The 14,583-nt window shown below is 43.4% G+C and overlaps 1 protein-coding gene across 13 annotated transcripts in view; it reads right to left on the bottom strand.

Annotated features, from left to right (window-relative positions):
- LOC121548978 (receptor-type tyrosine-protein phosphatase kappa) overlaps positions 1-14,583 on the bottom strand; it is a 162,916-nt gene that overhangs the window by 23,155 nt on the left and 125,178 nt on the right. For all 13 annotated transcript variants that reach the window (XM_041860717.2, XM_041860721.2, XM_041860720.2 and 10 more), the window contains 4 exons: positions 14,419-14,524; positions 12,099-12,369; positions 11,861-11,897; positions 4,664-4,799 (listed from right to left, as the gene is read on the bottom strand). In XM_041860717.2, coding sequence (XP_041716651.1) covers positions 4,664-4,799; positions 11,861-11,897; positions 12,099-12,369; positions 14,419-14,524 — 550 coding nt within the window. The remainder of the gene's footprint in view (positions 1-4,663; positions 4,800-11,860; positions 11,898-12,098; positions 12,370-14,418; positions 14,525-14,583) is intronic.

Raw genomic sequence — 14,583 nt, 5'->3', positions numbered from 1 at the left:
GAGAGTGAAAAACTGTAATTCTGTTAAATGTCCACACGATGGTGGCATATGTCATGGAAAGAGAGAGACATGGTGCGCAGGGTAACAGCTCCTCTCCGCATATCGTTCCTGCTAAACCTGTTCAGCATGTAGAGATGTGCTCCGACTGGGGATACGCGAGTAATCGATATTTTCCCTTTAAAACAATCTCAGTTTCTTTGGAGAATAATAGAACATGTGGGCTTTCCAAAGCATTCATCACAGGTGCGGGAGATAGTTCAGTTTGCCAGTGTTCATTACAAAACATTTTCTAAAAAACTGACCGAAATCAATAGGGAGGTTCACAAAGTAATTACAGCACAACATAATTTACTCTCTCAAGGCCACAGACTCTTCCTGATCTCTGCAACCTGCCTCCTCCACGTGACCCCAACTGTGTGTGTGTGTGTGTGTGTGTGTACATATTTGTATCAACAAATAAAAACACACACCTGACTGACCAAATCTTCGTAGTAAAGCCTCCATGACTAAAAAGAAAAGTAGCATTTAGAAAGCACAGGAGTTCATATACAGTACCATGCAAAAGTATTCATCCCCCTTGGTGTTTTTCCTATTTTGTTGCATTACAACCTGTAATTTAAATGGATTTGTATTTGTATTTCATGTAATGGACATACACAAATTAGTCCGAATTGGTGAAGTGAAATAAAAAAAAGAACTTGTTTCAAATAATAAAAATTAAAAAATAACGGAAAAGTGGTGCGTGCATATGTATTCACCCCCTTTGCTATGAAGGCCCTAAATAAGATTTGGTGCAACCAATTACCTTCAGAAGTCACATAATTAGTTAAATAAAATCCACCTGTGTGCAATCTAAGTGTCACATGATCTGTCACATGATCTCAGTATATACACTTGAAGTCGGATGTTTACATACACCTTAGCCAAATACATTTAAACTCAGTTTTTCACAATTCCTGACATTTAATCCTAGTAAAAATTCCCTGTTTTAGGATCACCACTTTATTTTAACAATGTGAAATGTCAGAATAATAGTAGAGAAAATGATTTCAGCTTTTATTTCTTTCATCACATTCCCAGTGAGTCAGAAGTTTACATGCACTTAATTAGAATTTGGTAGCATTGCCTTTAAATTGTTTAACTTGGGTCAAACGTTTCGGGTAGCCTTCCACAAGCTTCCCACAATAAGTTGGGTGAATTTTGGCCCATTCCTCCTGACAGAGCTGGTGTAACTGAGTCAGGTTTGTAGGCCTCCTTGCTCGCACACGCTTTTGAAGTTCTGCCCACAAATCATCTATAGGATTGAGGTCAGGGCTTTGTGATGGCCACTCCAATACCTTGACTTTGTTGTCCTTAAGCCATTTTGCCACAACTTTGGAAGTAGGCTTGGGGTCATTGTCCATTTGGAAGACCCATTTACGACCAAGCTTTAACTTCCTGACTGATGTCTTGAGATGTTGCTTCGATATATCCACATAATTTTCCTTCCTCATGATGCCATCTATTTTGTGAAGTGCACCAGTCCCTCCTGCAGCAAAACACCCCCACAGCATGATGCTGCCACCCCCGTGTTTCACGGTTGGGATGGTGTTCTTCAGCTTGCAAGCGTCCCCCTTTTTTCTCCAAACATAACGATGGTCATTATGGCCAAACAGTTCTATTTTTGTTTCATCAGACCAGAGGACATTTCTCCAAAAAGTACGATCTTTGTCCCCATGTGCAGTTGCAAACCGTAGTCAGGCTTTTTTATGGCGGTTTAGGAGCAGTGGCTTCTTCCTTGCTGAGCAGCCTTTCAGGTTATGTCGATATAGGACTCATTTTACTGTGGATATAGATACTTTTGTACCCGTTTCCTCCAGCATTTTCACAACGTCCTTTCCTGTTGTTCTGGGATTGATTTGCACCAAAGTATGTTCATCTCTAGGAGACAGAACACGTCTCCTTCCTGAGCGGTATGACGGCTGCGTGGTCCCATGGTGTTTATACTTGCGTACTATTGTTTGTACAGATGAACGTGGTACCTTCAGGCGTTTGGAAATTGCTCCCAACGATGAACCAGACTTGTGAAGGTCTACAATTTCTTTTCTGAGGTCTTGGCTGATTTCATTTGATTTTCCCATGATGTCAAGCAAAGAGGCACTGAGTTTGAAGGTAGGCCTTGAAATACATCCACAGGTACATCATTTTCTGGAATTTTATCTGTCTGTAAACAATTGTTGGAAAAATGACTTGTGTCATGCACAAAGTAGATGTCCTAACCGACTTGCCAAAACTATAGTTTGTTAACAAGAAATTTGTGGAGTGGTTGAAAAACGAGTTTTAATGACTCCAACCTAAGTGTATGTAAACTTCCGACTTCAACTGTATACACCTGTTCTGAAAGGCCCCAGAGTCTGCAACACCACTAAGCAAGGGGCACCACCAAGCAAGCTGCACCATGACGACGAAGGAGCTCTCCAAACAGGTCAGGGACAAAGTTGTGGAGAAGTACAGATCAGGGTTGGGTTATAAAAAAATATCAGAAACTTTGAACATCCCACGGAGCACCATTAAATCCATTATTAAAAAATGGAAAGAATATGGCACCACAACAAACCTGCCAAGAGAGGGCCGCCCACCAAAACTCACAGACCAGGCAAGGAGGGCATTAATCTGAAAGGCAACAAAGAGACCAAAGATAACCCTGAAGGAGCTGCAAAGCTCCACAGCTGAGATTGGAGTATCTGTCCATAGGACTACTTTAAGCCGTACACTCCACAGAGCTGGGCTTTATGGAAGAGTGGCCAGAAAAAAGCCATTGCTTAAAGAAAAAAATAAGCAAACACGTTTGGTGTTCACCAAAAGCCATGTGGGAGACTCCCCAAACATATGGAAGAAGGTACTCTGGTCAGATGAGACTAAAATTGAGCTTTTTGGCCATCAAGGAAAACGCTATGTCTGGCGCAATTCCAACACCTCTCATCACCCCAAGAACACCATCCCCATCATGCTGTGGGGATGTTTTTCATCGGCAGGGACTGGGAAACTGGTCAGAATTGAAGGAATGATGGATGGCGCTAAATGCAGGGAAATTCTTGAGGGAAAACTGTTTCAGCCTTCCAGAGATTTGAGACTGGTATGGAGGTTCACCTTCCAGCAGGACAATGACCCTAAGCATACTGCTAAAGCAACACTTGAGTGGTTTAAGGGGAATCATTTAAATGTCTTGGAATGGCCTAGTCAAAGCCCAGACCTCAATCCAATTGAGAATCTGTGGTATGTCTTAAAGATTGCTGTACACCAGCGTAACCCATCCAACTCGAAGGAGCTGGAGCAGTTTTGCCTTGAAGAATGGGCAAAAATCCCAGTGGCTAGATGTGCCAAGCATATAGAGACATACCCCAAGAGACTTGCAGCTGTAATTGCTGCAAAAGGTGGCTCTACAAATGATTGACTTTGTGGGGGTGAATAGTTATGCAAGCTCAAGTTCTGTTTTTTTGTCTTATTTCTTGTTTGTTTCACACAAAAAAATATTTTGCATCTTCAAAGTGGTAGGCATGTTGTGTAAATCAAATGATACAAACCCCCAAAAAATCTATTTTAATTCCAGGTTGTAAGGCAAGAAAATAGGAAAAATGCCAAGGGGGGTGAATACTTTCGCAAGCCACTGTAGGCTCAACCCACTCTCTGCATCAGTGGGTGTCTTTCTATTGGTGATGACTAGGGGCTGTTAGTTTGCCAATTAATGACTTTAATGCAGTTAGATGGTCAACAGTCAAATCCCAAAGAATAAAGGCCAGGAAATATAAATAAATCTATAATGTAATAACCATGCAATAAACAATGTTCTGAATGAGTGTTGAATGAAGCAGCTCCATAATTACTGAGTGAGATGAGGAGGTAAAGCAGGTGACAAAATGAATGAACTTGAGGCTAGTAGAAACTGAGCACAGCACAACGTTGTTGTTCCAGTATGTATCCTGAATGAAACCCTCAACAAAAAGCTGTCCACCTTCTTGTAAATTACAGCATAAAAGCAGAAACCCTTAAACAACCTGCAGTGAAGTGCTAACGACCCACAGTAAATCACATCTGAATATTACCTATTCATTAGAAGACAGCTCTCCCAGGCTTCAAATAAATATTCCACTTTGCAGCAAAGCTGGGGGTGTTGTCTGTTTGCATTGTACACCACTGGTATGCATTTGTGTGAGTGCACATCCACTTCAAAACTCATGGCTTTTCAGACCAGTCACTTCAGATATAAAATCTCAGAAGATGTTAAGAGAACCTGGGGAAATCTATATGCTCATAAATTCACTGTGATTCTCTGAGAGACAGGCCTTATGGGTCCTCGTCTAAATCAGCTGCATGTACAGTACTCTGCCTGCTTCCCCTTGAAACTCAATCCAACTCTCTACCAAACCCTGGTAAAACAGCATTACACATAGTCTTGGCACTACAAAAACAATAACATACAGTACTGTTAGTGTCTTCCTCCCGCTCATCCTTCCCTCCTCCCCCATCATAGTGTACTGTAGGCTGTCTGATAGTCATGACCCAGCCTTCACTGCAATGCTGATGGCATGGGATGGAGTAGAGGATGATCATGGTGTGCATGTGTATATGTATGGTCGCATAGAGCCAGTAACATAGCGTTTCCTGTTTACGATGCTCCACTCACCTCTTCTTGACCAGTAGGATGGCTACCAGCACCAGTAGGATGAACACCAGCACCCCAGCGCTGATGCCAGCGATCTTCACCACCCTGTCTGTCTGCTTGGCCGGGTCCGGGATCACCTCTGGCTCCTCTGTAGCTCCTAGAAACAAAGAGAAATGAATCAAAAGGGAGATTGTTGTAGTTTTGACACAAAACTTGAAAGGGCATAGTGCAAAAGTGAGTCTCTTCCAGTGGAACTATGCTTTCTTTTACCATAATGTTCGACCATAATGATTACTTTAGTTGACCAGATGGTGGTCCACTCCATGCCACATACATTCTGTTCCATCACACATGATAACATACACCTCAAGATTTACTGTGGATGTCTTCCAGATTGAGCCACAACACCTCATGTCACAGCAATGATTTGAGCACAAACACATTAAAAAGATATCTAAAGACATAGCTACTCATATTTAAATACACTTATGTTCCCATTACCGTATGATATCTTTGTGCACTGATTCTACACACACTACTTTCATGATTATATTGGGTTTTCTACTAAATGCCTTCAGAATTGAATTTCTAATTATGTTCTATACCCCCCATGGTCCCATGAGATATTCAAAGCATATATCTGTGGTCTTTCAATATTTTCTACATCTTCAAAGCCATTAACTTCTGTAAAGCATTGGGTGTGGATACTCATTATAAAACAAAGAATCAACTACGATATCTTAGTACACAACGGGTTATTTGCTAAACTAATTACAAATAGGGACATACGCAAATACTGTCAAAGGTGAACAGCAAAAAAAAATGTTTTACCAAATAATAAAAGTGAAAACAATCTAAATATCTACACTGATATTGTTCCCTCTTTGATATATTGTAATATTTTGCTATTGATATATTCAAAACGCAATAATCCTCTTTCTAATGCAAAACACAAAAAAAACCAAAGCCTAATACTTCCCTCTACTCTTCAGTCTCCCAGCACTTAGTAAAATGTGCTTCCTACAGTATTAGTACACTGTAATACTATTGTACAATTTCAACAATTTAAGTATTTTCTTGACCCAAGTCCTATATCTCCTATAACCTTCAGGGTGAATATGATTTGTATCCCTATACAACGCTGAACCTAGTACATTCATTCATACAATAAAGTAGCCCTTTTATGTCAACGGCTGAATAATAACCAACAGATGTAGTTTCCTATCAGTGAAAGGAATGAAAAATACGACGACTCCCATCTCACCCATCCTTAGATCAAACGGAAGGTCTTTACGGAGACTGATACAATGGGCTGCCTGGCACAGACTTGAAAACATGGGCAAAGCCCATCTTCAGCTAGCACTCAAGCCATTATTCCTCAGGATCAATTATATGGCCTAGTTTCTACCATGGGAGAGAACAACAACCTGGCATCTGTGTTACTAGAGGGGCCACTCTTGTGTATTTCACTAACTCACCACCCTGGGGCAAGAGGGCAACTAAAATCTTCCAAAGACAGACTACCGCCATTACCACAACCCCCCCCCTTTTTTTAAAAGCTTGCAGGAGCACAGCATATTTTAAATAAGTGCTCATTTCAATGACCCCCAAATCATTTTTTATATCAAGAAAGGGAAAATCAATAGTCAGTGTTTTTCAGAGACCATAATCTTTACAAACAGAGCAAACTGACAATTTCATTTGGAAAGACTGTGTTGGAGTGTTTGGTGGTCCCACAGCTAGATATTTTCACTGAAAATAGTCTGTTTTGCATGTAGATCATAATCTGTGATCAGAGAGATCACTAGCAAGTTGTGGATGGATGAAACCACCCTAGAGAGCATGTCTAACAGCCTCTAAAAAACATCTAGGAACAGAAAGCTTGGTGTATGAAGCAGGAAGGGAGTGGTCTCTGGGGCTTAAACTAATCTCTGTCAGTGTAGGGTGGGCTTTAGGGGCATATACTTTGGGACTGTCTGTTGTGCTTGACAGTGAGCCCCCTACCTCACACACTCCTCTCTGTGTGCCTCTGCAAATCTCTCCCTCTCGCTATCAGGTTGGAGGGAGACGGATGTCTACAGAAAGTGTCCCAGAGGAGCAGGACAAACTGTCCTTGTCTCTCACGTTGTCACCCACTGGCCATGCCGCCAGCTTTAACACATCAACACTTGACAGCTCTTTCACCCTCACTTTAGCCATGCTATTGTACCCAGGAAAGTGACAGTACCGAAACAATTTTCTGGTATTTAAGTCAGGTTTAAACACATTCCGAAAAAAATCTGCTAAATTAACTGAAGCAGAATAGTTTGGATCTGCTGAGAGTATTCCTGAATGTAGTCATATGGTGATAAACAAGGCAGGATATTACTAAGATAGAACTATGTGTTTTTCTGTCAAAGGTTGCCTATCATTCATTGCAGCAAATATTATGGAACAAAGGAAAAAAGAAAGAAAAGTATTGGAGTCAGTCACAGAAATGTCACCTTTTCGAGTTTATTTCTTTTCTTCCATATGGTAAAACATCTCATAGGCATACAACACACTAATGCACTCAATGCTTTACATGCAACAGCCAGACTATGCCATCAAGAGCACTATAACAAATGTAATATGGAGCACAACAAGAAAACCAATAGGTTTACTAGCAGAGCAGGTTTCCCAATAGATGTTGACACCAGTTAAAAGGTTATTAATCAGGTCTGCAGCCCAGTATCAAATGTTTTAAGGTATTGCTTGAGACATAATCCCCATCTCGCCTCAAGAACACTTATGTTTCTGTTAGAGTTTATGAGATACATTCATGAAAAAATACAGGAGGAAATTCAAATGGAATTGGATTACAACTATTTTGTAGATACAATTCCCTGCTTAAAATGAAAATCTATTTTAATTCCTGACGGTGGGCTACAAGGCAGAGCCCTTATCAAATTCTGTCTGGATTGGTTTGACAACCTCCGGGCCAATGCGCTTCGGAGACATTTGTACGCGGAAAACAATTAATGACAACAGTACAAAAAAAATAAGTAAAAAAACAACAAAGCTTTCATATCCAATTAAGTTAGGGCAATTAAGGTGGTTTTCAATTCAGAGAATGAGAGCACTTCTGGCCTTTAATGTATCACAAATGGAAACCGTGAGTGATTGAGTGTGACAGGCACAAGTAGCCAAAGCCTACACATACTCCAAGTGGACACTGCATGGACACACACAGAGCTACTTGAAATTCTGAGCAGGACACAGTGCTGGGAAATGGACCGTTTTAATGTTCAGACTAAACAACATTGTTAAGGGAGGATGTAACACTAATATTGTTGTACTTTACCTAGTTCATTATTATTACTGAATTTAGAAATCAACAGTTACGTTTGGTATTCTCCTTTTCCAGTCATGAAACCACCCACCCCTAATTGTAGTGACACTGACAACATTGGCACACATAATTGTGACACTAATAAAAATCATCCACAGTTCAGTCACTTCATAAGAGTGTGTTGATGTGGCCAATGGATTCTCTCTGCCAAAGCCACGATGAAAGATACTGCACTATTTTTCCTGTCCGATCTTTGAAATGAACAACAAGTCCAACCACTGGTGTGTTAATGCATAGACAGCTGTTTACAGATTATAGATACAGTGCTTTCCACGTCTGATAGTCTAATAGCATTTGTGGGCTGATTTCTAAGCTTGGCCGTTGAAAATACACAGCACTTATAAATCTGCATCTTAACTGATTAATAAGAACTGTATTACGGGGATAATTGTCAGAATCAATGAGAAAAACACAAAAACATTCAAACATAAATATGAGTCCAACTGATAAGCATAGAGATAAAGCTAAATTAATCTATGTTAATAACACACCATTGTGGGTGACAACATCATCACTGATAATGAGTTCCATGTCCCATTCTATCTGTGACGTAATGTAAGGGATGCAAGCTTGTGATTCCTAGCAAGCACAACGTTAGTGATGTCAACCTTCGCTGAAACCTGATGCAGCTAAACTGATTAGCATTAGCTGCCACCTTAGGCTGACATCCGAGATCAGGAGATGTTTTGATTAAGAGATGTTTTGCCAGTAGCAATATCATCATATAGCTCTCAACTGAAAGACAGTAGGGTTCTGCTAGTTTCATTCCTCCTAGTCTTCATACCTCCTAGTGGAATTAAAGTTGCTGCTGGGGTACAAATTATTTTTTAAACATTTTAGTCATTTAGCAGACGCTCTTATCCAGAGCGACTTACAATTAAGTGCATTCATCTTAAGATAGTTAGGTGGGACAACCACATATCACAGGCATAGAAAGTAAATTTTTCCTCAATAACGTAGCTATCAGTAGAGTCAGAGCTAGAAGGGTGGGTGGGGGGGTGGGGGGGTCGAGGTGAGGAGGAGGATTATTTAAGATACTGTTTGAAGAGGTAGGGTTTCAGGTGTTTTCAGAAGATGGGCAGGGACTCTGCTGTCCTAGCTTCAGGGGGAAGCTGGTTCCAACATTGGGGTGCCAGGACAGAGAAGAGCTTGGACTGGGCTGAGCGGGAGCTGCCCTCCCGTAGTGGTATGAGGGCCAAGAGACCTGAGGTGGCAGAACGGAGTGCTCGGTTTGGGGTGTAGGGTTTGAGCATAGCCTGAAGGTAGGGAGGGGCAGTTCCTCTTGCTGTTCTGTAGGTAAGCACCATGGTCTTGCAGTGGACGCAAGTGTCGACTGGTAGCCAGTGGAGAGTGCGGAGGAGCGGGGTGACACGAGAGAACTTGGGAAGGTTGAAAACCAGGCGGGCTGCTGCGTTCTGGATAAGTTGCAGGGGTTTGATGGCACAAGCGGAGAGCCAAGCCAACAGCGAGTTGCAGTAGTCCAGACGGGAGAGGACAAGTGCCAGGATTAGGACCTGCACCGCTTCCTGTGTGAGGTAGGGTTGTACTCTACTGATGCTTTGATGTTTGCAGAGAACGACAGGGTGTTGTCCAGGGTCACGCCAAGGTTCTTTGCACTCTGGGAGGGCTCCACTATGGAGTTGTCAACCGTGATGGAGAGGTCTTGGAGCGGGCAGGCCTTCCCTGGGAGGAAGAGCAGTTCCGTCTTATCGAGGTTGAGCTTGAGGTGGTGGGCCGACATCCAAGTTGAGATATCTGCCAGGCACGCAGAGATGCGTGTCGCGCTCCTGGGTGTCAGAAGGGGGGAAGGAGAAAAGTAGTTGAGTGTGATCCGCATAGCAATGATAGGAGAGACCATGAGGATATGACGGAGCCGAGTGACTTGGTGTATAGAGAGAGGAGGAGAGGGCCTAGAACCTAGCCCTGGGGGACACCATTAGTCACAGTGGTGCAGACACAGATCCTATCCACGTCACCTGGTAGGAGCGGAATGCCAGGTAGGATGCAATCCAAGAGTGTGCATAGCCTGAGACGCACAGCCCTGAGAGGGTGGAGAGGAGGATCTGACGATTCACGGTGTCGAAGGCAGCGGATAGATCTAGGAGGATCAGAACAGAGGAGAGAGAGTCAGCTTTGGCAGTGTGGAGAGCCTCCGTGACACAGAGAAGAGCAGTCTCGGTTGAGTGACCCGTCTTGAAGCCTGACTGGTTAGGGTCAAGAAGATCGTTCTGAGAGAGATAACGAGAAAGTTAACCAGAGACAGCACGCTCAAGTGTTTTGGAAAGAAAAGAAAGAAGGGATACAGGTTTAAAGATTTTGACATCAGATGAGTCGAGTGTTGGTTTCTTGAGGAGAGGAGCAACTCGGGCCATTTCGAAGTCAGAGGGGATGCAGCCAGTGTTCAGGGATGAGTTGATGAGGGAAGTGAGTAATGGGACAAGGTCTCCAGAGATGATCTGGAGAAGGGAGGAGGGGATGGGGTTGAGTGGGCAGGTTGTTGGGCGGCCAGACCGCACTGGTCGCAGGATGTCATCTGGACAGAGAGGGGAGAAAGAGATCAAGGCGTAGGGTAGTTCTGTGTGAGTGAGACCAGTGGACTCAATAGGCTGAGTGAATGAGTAGCGGCTGTCATCAACCTTTTTTTCAAAGTGGTTGACAAAGTCGTCCGCAGAGAGGGAGGAGGGAGGTGGAGGGGGTGGAGGATTAAGGAGGGAGGAGACGGTGGAAAAAAGTTTCCTAGGGTTAGAGGCAGAAGTTTGATATTTAGAGTGGTAGAAAGTGGCTAGCAGCGGATACAGATTAAGAAAAGGTAGAGAGGAGGGAGTGAAAGGATGATAGGTCCTCCGGAAGTTTAGTTTTCCTCCATTTTTGCTCAGCTGCCCACAGCCCTGTTCTGTGAGCTCGTAATGAGTCACTCAGCCATGGAGCAGGAGGGGAGGGCCGAAACGGCCGGGAGGAAAGGGGACAGTGCGAGTCATAGGATGCGGAAAGGGAGGAGAGTAGGGTCGAAGAGGCAGAATCAGGAGACAGGAGGGAAACGGATTTAGCCAAAGGGAGAGATGATAGGATAGAAGAGGAGAAAGTAGTGGGAAAGAGAGAGGTAGGGTGGAACTCAATTACCTGTCGACTTGATGGGATTATTGCTACTATGTCACCTAGCCTAGTGCCTTTTGAATGTGATGCTGAAGCTAAACTGACTGGTCTTTTAATTGTAGTAAGAGACATGGCCATAAGTACTTGAAATACTTTTAGTTAATGCCAATGCACTTGCAAAAATGCATGTTCAGCATAAATGTTGTCCATAATCTATAATGCAGGTAATTTCAATAGTGCAAAGCCAGAGGACAGAGTCCATAAATCGCCAACCTATTTCCCTCCGATTTACACCACGGATGAGCTGGCACTGTATGAATTGTATCAATTTAATGACCACTCCCTCTTAATCACTAAAAACCAACAGCATGGCTTTATGATAAAAACCAGTGAGCTCTCTCTCTCTCTGTCTGTGAAATCCAAAGGGTTGGCACTGCTAGCCCCCTGTTCCCACAGAAACAAGCTGTTCGCCAGTGAATGTGCTTTACAAGTGCAAATATTACAAATAAATAAGCTTTCCTTAATTCTGCCTCAATCCAGATCCTCGCTGCACAACACTTCTCTTGGAAGAGCGACAGAAAATAAAGTGGCACACGCATTATGACGTAAAAGTTATTTGTCAGAACACGAGAGAGGGCATTCATTGGCTACTGGGAAAAGTGATTGAAATCCAACTGTACTGTACAGTCAATGCATTAATATTGGGCAAGAAGGACTTTTATTGTTGTACAAATAAGCAAAAATAAAAGTCTTACCTTTTGTTGCAAGTCTCAGACATTGTGTTTTTGTTTCCTGTGAAACAAAAAAAAGAATAAAATAAAATAAAAAATATAGTACAACATAAGAAAGGATTTTCATTAATTCAAAAGGGTGGGGTGGCAAACAATGCTCCTCAATGTAAAACTCAGTTTTAAGACAGATTTAAAACCCCAATAACCCAATGAGGGAACATTAAAGGGTCCTATTGGCTGATAGAGTGTGGTGTATATTCACCTTCTCCACACTGCTGACGGCCTGGAAGTAGATGTTATAGTTCTTCCTGGGGGCGAGTGGAGGGTTCCAGAAGCCGTGGTATGTCTTGTTGTCGCCCACCGTGAATGGAGAGGGCTCCGGAAGGTTCCCCGGCGGGAGTTCTGCCGCAAAGTAATACGGCGAACCGCCACTGGAGGCGTGGAAGGAGACTGGGACCTGGTAGCAGTCCACGGAGCTGGCCTCCCTGCGCGTGCGATGTGGGTTCAGCTCCTCCACCACAATCTGATAAGCACTGCGGAGAGGGACAGGACATCACAGGCAATCAGTCCCCACAAAACACACAGGAAAACAAAGTCAGCTAGCCAAACCAAAGGCAGGCTAATCTTAAAGCAATCTCTCACTTCACGGAGCACAGACAGGGCATGCCAAATGAGTTTAACTCCTTGAATTAGCCCTGGCTTGGCAACATCGTACGCTACAGGCCCTGATATCTCTACCTGAGACCATTTATCTGCACATAGCCTTGAACGAATAACAATCCATTCTCTCAGACTGGGAGGCTGTAGACTAGAGAGAAAAGGTTGATGAAACTCCAGTGGGAGTAAACAGGTCACGTCTCTCATTAGTATTTCAAAGTCACACTGCTGTGCTTCGTCTCTCCCCCTAAGGGTCTTAACGTGGCAAGACAAGGACTAACCACAGTGCCAGGGCAACGTAGTAACACAGCGCAGAGCGAGGAGAGGAGCACTTTCACACACCCATGGAGCTGTAAACCTAGCAGACACTCCTTCCTTCCAACTCCACAGCTCAGAGCCCCCCTCCTGGACTTCGCCACCCTTAGTTCCGCTCCGAGAGTGCGACCCCCCCTCCCACCCTTTGTAATGACTGCCCAGGGGTGCGTCTCTCTCCCCCCGTCCACCCTTCCCTCACCATTAGCGCCCAGCGGCCTGACAGCCTTCGCCACCTCCCTGACCTTCCATAGCTCCTATTTTAGCTCAAAGCGCCGCAGATCTAAAATGCAAGTGACACTCCATAATGCCGGGCGCAGATGGACACAAAATCTGCCCCCTTCCACCGAAATAGAGTGAGTGCTCTGGCTCGTTTCCACTTCCTTGTATTGCATGTCAAACTGTTACAAATTATTTGAGCAGATGGCCTGAGGCTCGCTATAGCTCAATCCCTCATACACACCTTAACCAACCCTCTCTAAATTACCGCTGCACAGAGTTGCTGCGTGATTAGCCAATCGGCTTTCATCAGAGCTTGGCCAGTTTTACGGCGCACAGCAAAAACTGGTCAAATGAAACTATACTTTTGATAATGCACTCAGGCCACAATCTGTCCAATTCTGAATCATTGTCTATTTTAAAAACACACGTCTTTGTTTCGTTGATGCTCCTAAATCCTTTAAAGGCCCATGCCATTAAACAACTAGATTTTTGTGTTTTACTACGTCATCCATTTCGTTTACTACGTCATCCATTTCGTATATTTTCATATTATTTAATTGCATTTCGTATGATATGTTACGAACCCAGTTCGTACAACATGTTACAAATTTGTTGTGCTTAAGATCCTTGACTGCATCTTTAATTGTTACCCCGAAATTATTTGATATTGAGATAAAAACAGCTGCATTGCACCTTTAAGCTGGTAAAAACATGACATAATCCTAGTTGCAGTGTATTTCCCAATCTTAATACCCACCCTCCATTGCATATTTGGTATCTGATTATGCGATTAATCTTTATGATATCTGTAACAATACTGTACACAACATCTGTATCCCAGACAAAAAAACAGCTACATTTAGAGGCGTGTGTGACATATTAGCAACAACTGCCACATCTACCGAATGAGTGCTTGTGAGGAAGAAATGCAGTCAGCTGGTTTTGTATTCAGGGCTGTTGTCCTTCCTCTCCCCATCTGCAGCCCCTCCAATTTCACAATCGAAGCCCAGGCTTAGCCGCATAATAGCTGATTTACTGAATCTGAGAGCAAAGAGTTATCTTCAAATCCCCTTTATGACAAGTACCTTCAAACTCCATATTCCTGCCGATTGTGATAGGGGAGGGGAAATGAAAAGGTACAGGCCAACAATGGCCAAATCAAATAGAGATCGGCAGGGCCATGGACCTGAATATCTAAATGCCCTGCGAACATTACCCAGCACTGCTCTCTCTATTTGTGAGCTGTGCTGCATTAAGGGACAGGGAGGTACAGGAAAGAACACAACACAAACATACTGACAGAGAGGTCAGGCAAACGGATGGAGGAGCGTCATTAAAATGACTGGATGGAACCCTTGGACTAGAACAAAGCCAGGCATTAGTTATCTTACCTGATAGGGGCACCTTTGGCCTGAGCTGGCTTCAGTAGGACTGTGATAGTGGTGGCCGTCTCATTCAGAAACGCCTCGGACCCATCATACTCCTCCAGTGTTGGGGCTATGAGGAAAAAGACAGACAAGAATGAAATGCAAAATCACAGATGGAGGAAAAATGCA

This window comes from Coregonus clupeaformis, chromosome 33, assembly GCF_020615455.1.
Source record: "Coregonus clupeaformis isolate EN_2021a chromosome 33, ASM2061545v1, whole genome shotgun sequence".
Taxonomy (NCBI): Eukaryota; Metazoa; Chordata; class Actinopteri; order Salmoniformes; family Salmonidae; genus Coregonus; species Coregonus clupeaformis.
The sequence above is the reverse complement of the archived record's forward strand: the minus strand, read 5'-3'. Positions and strand labels throughout refer to the sequence as shown.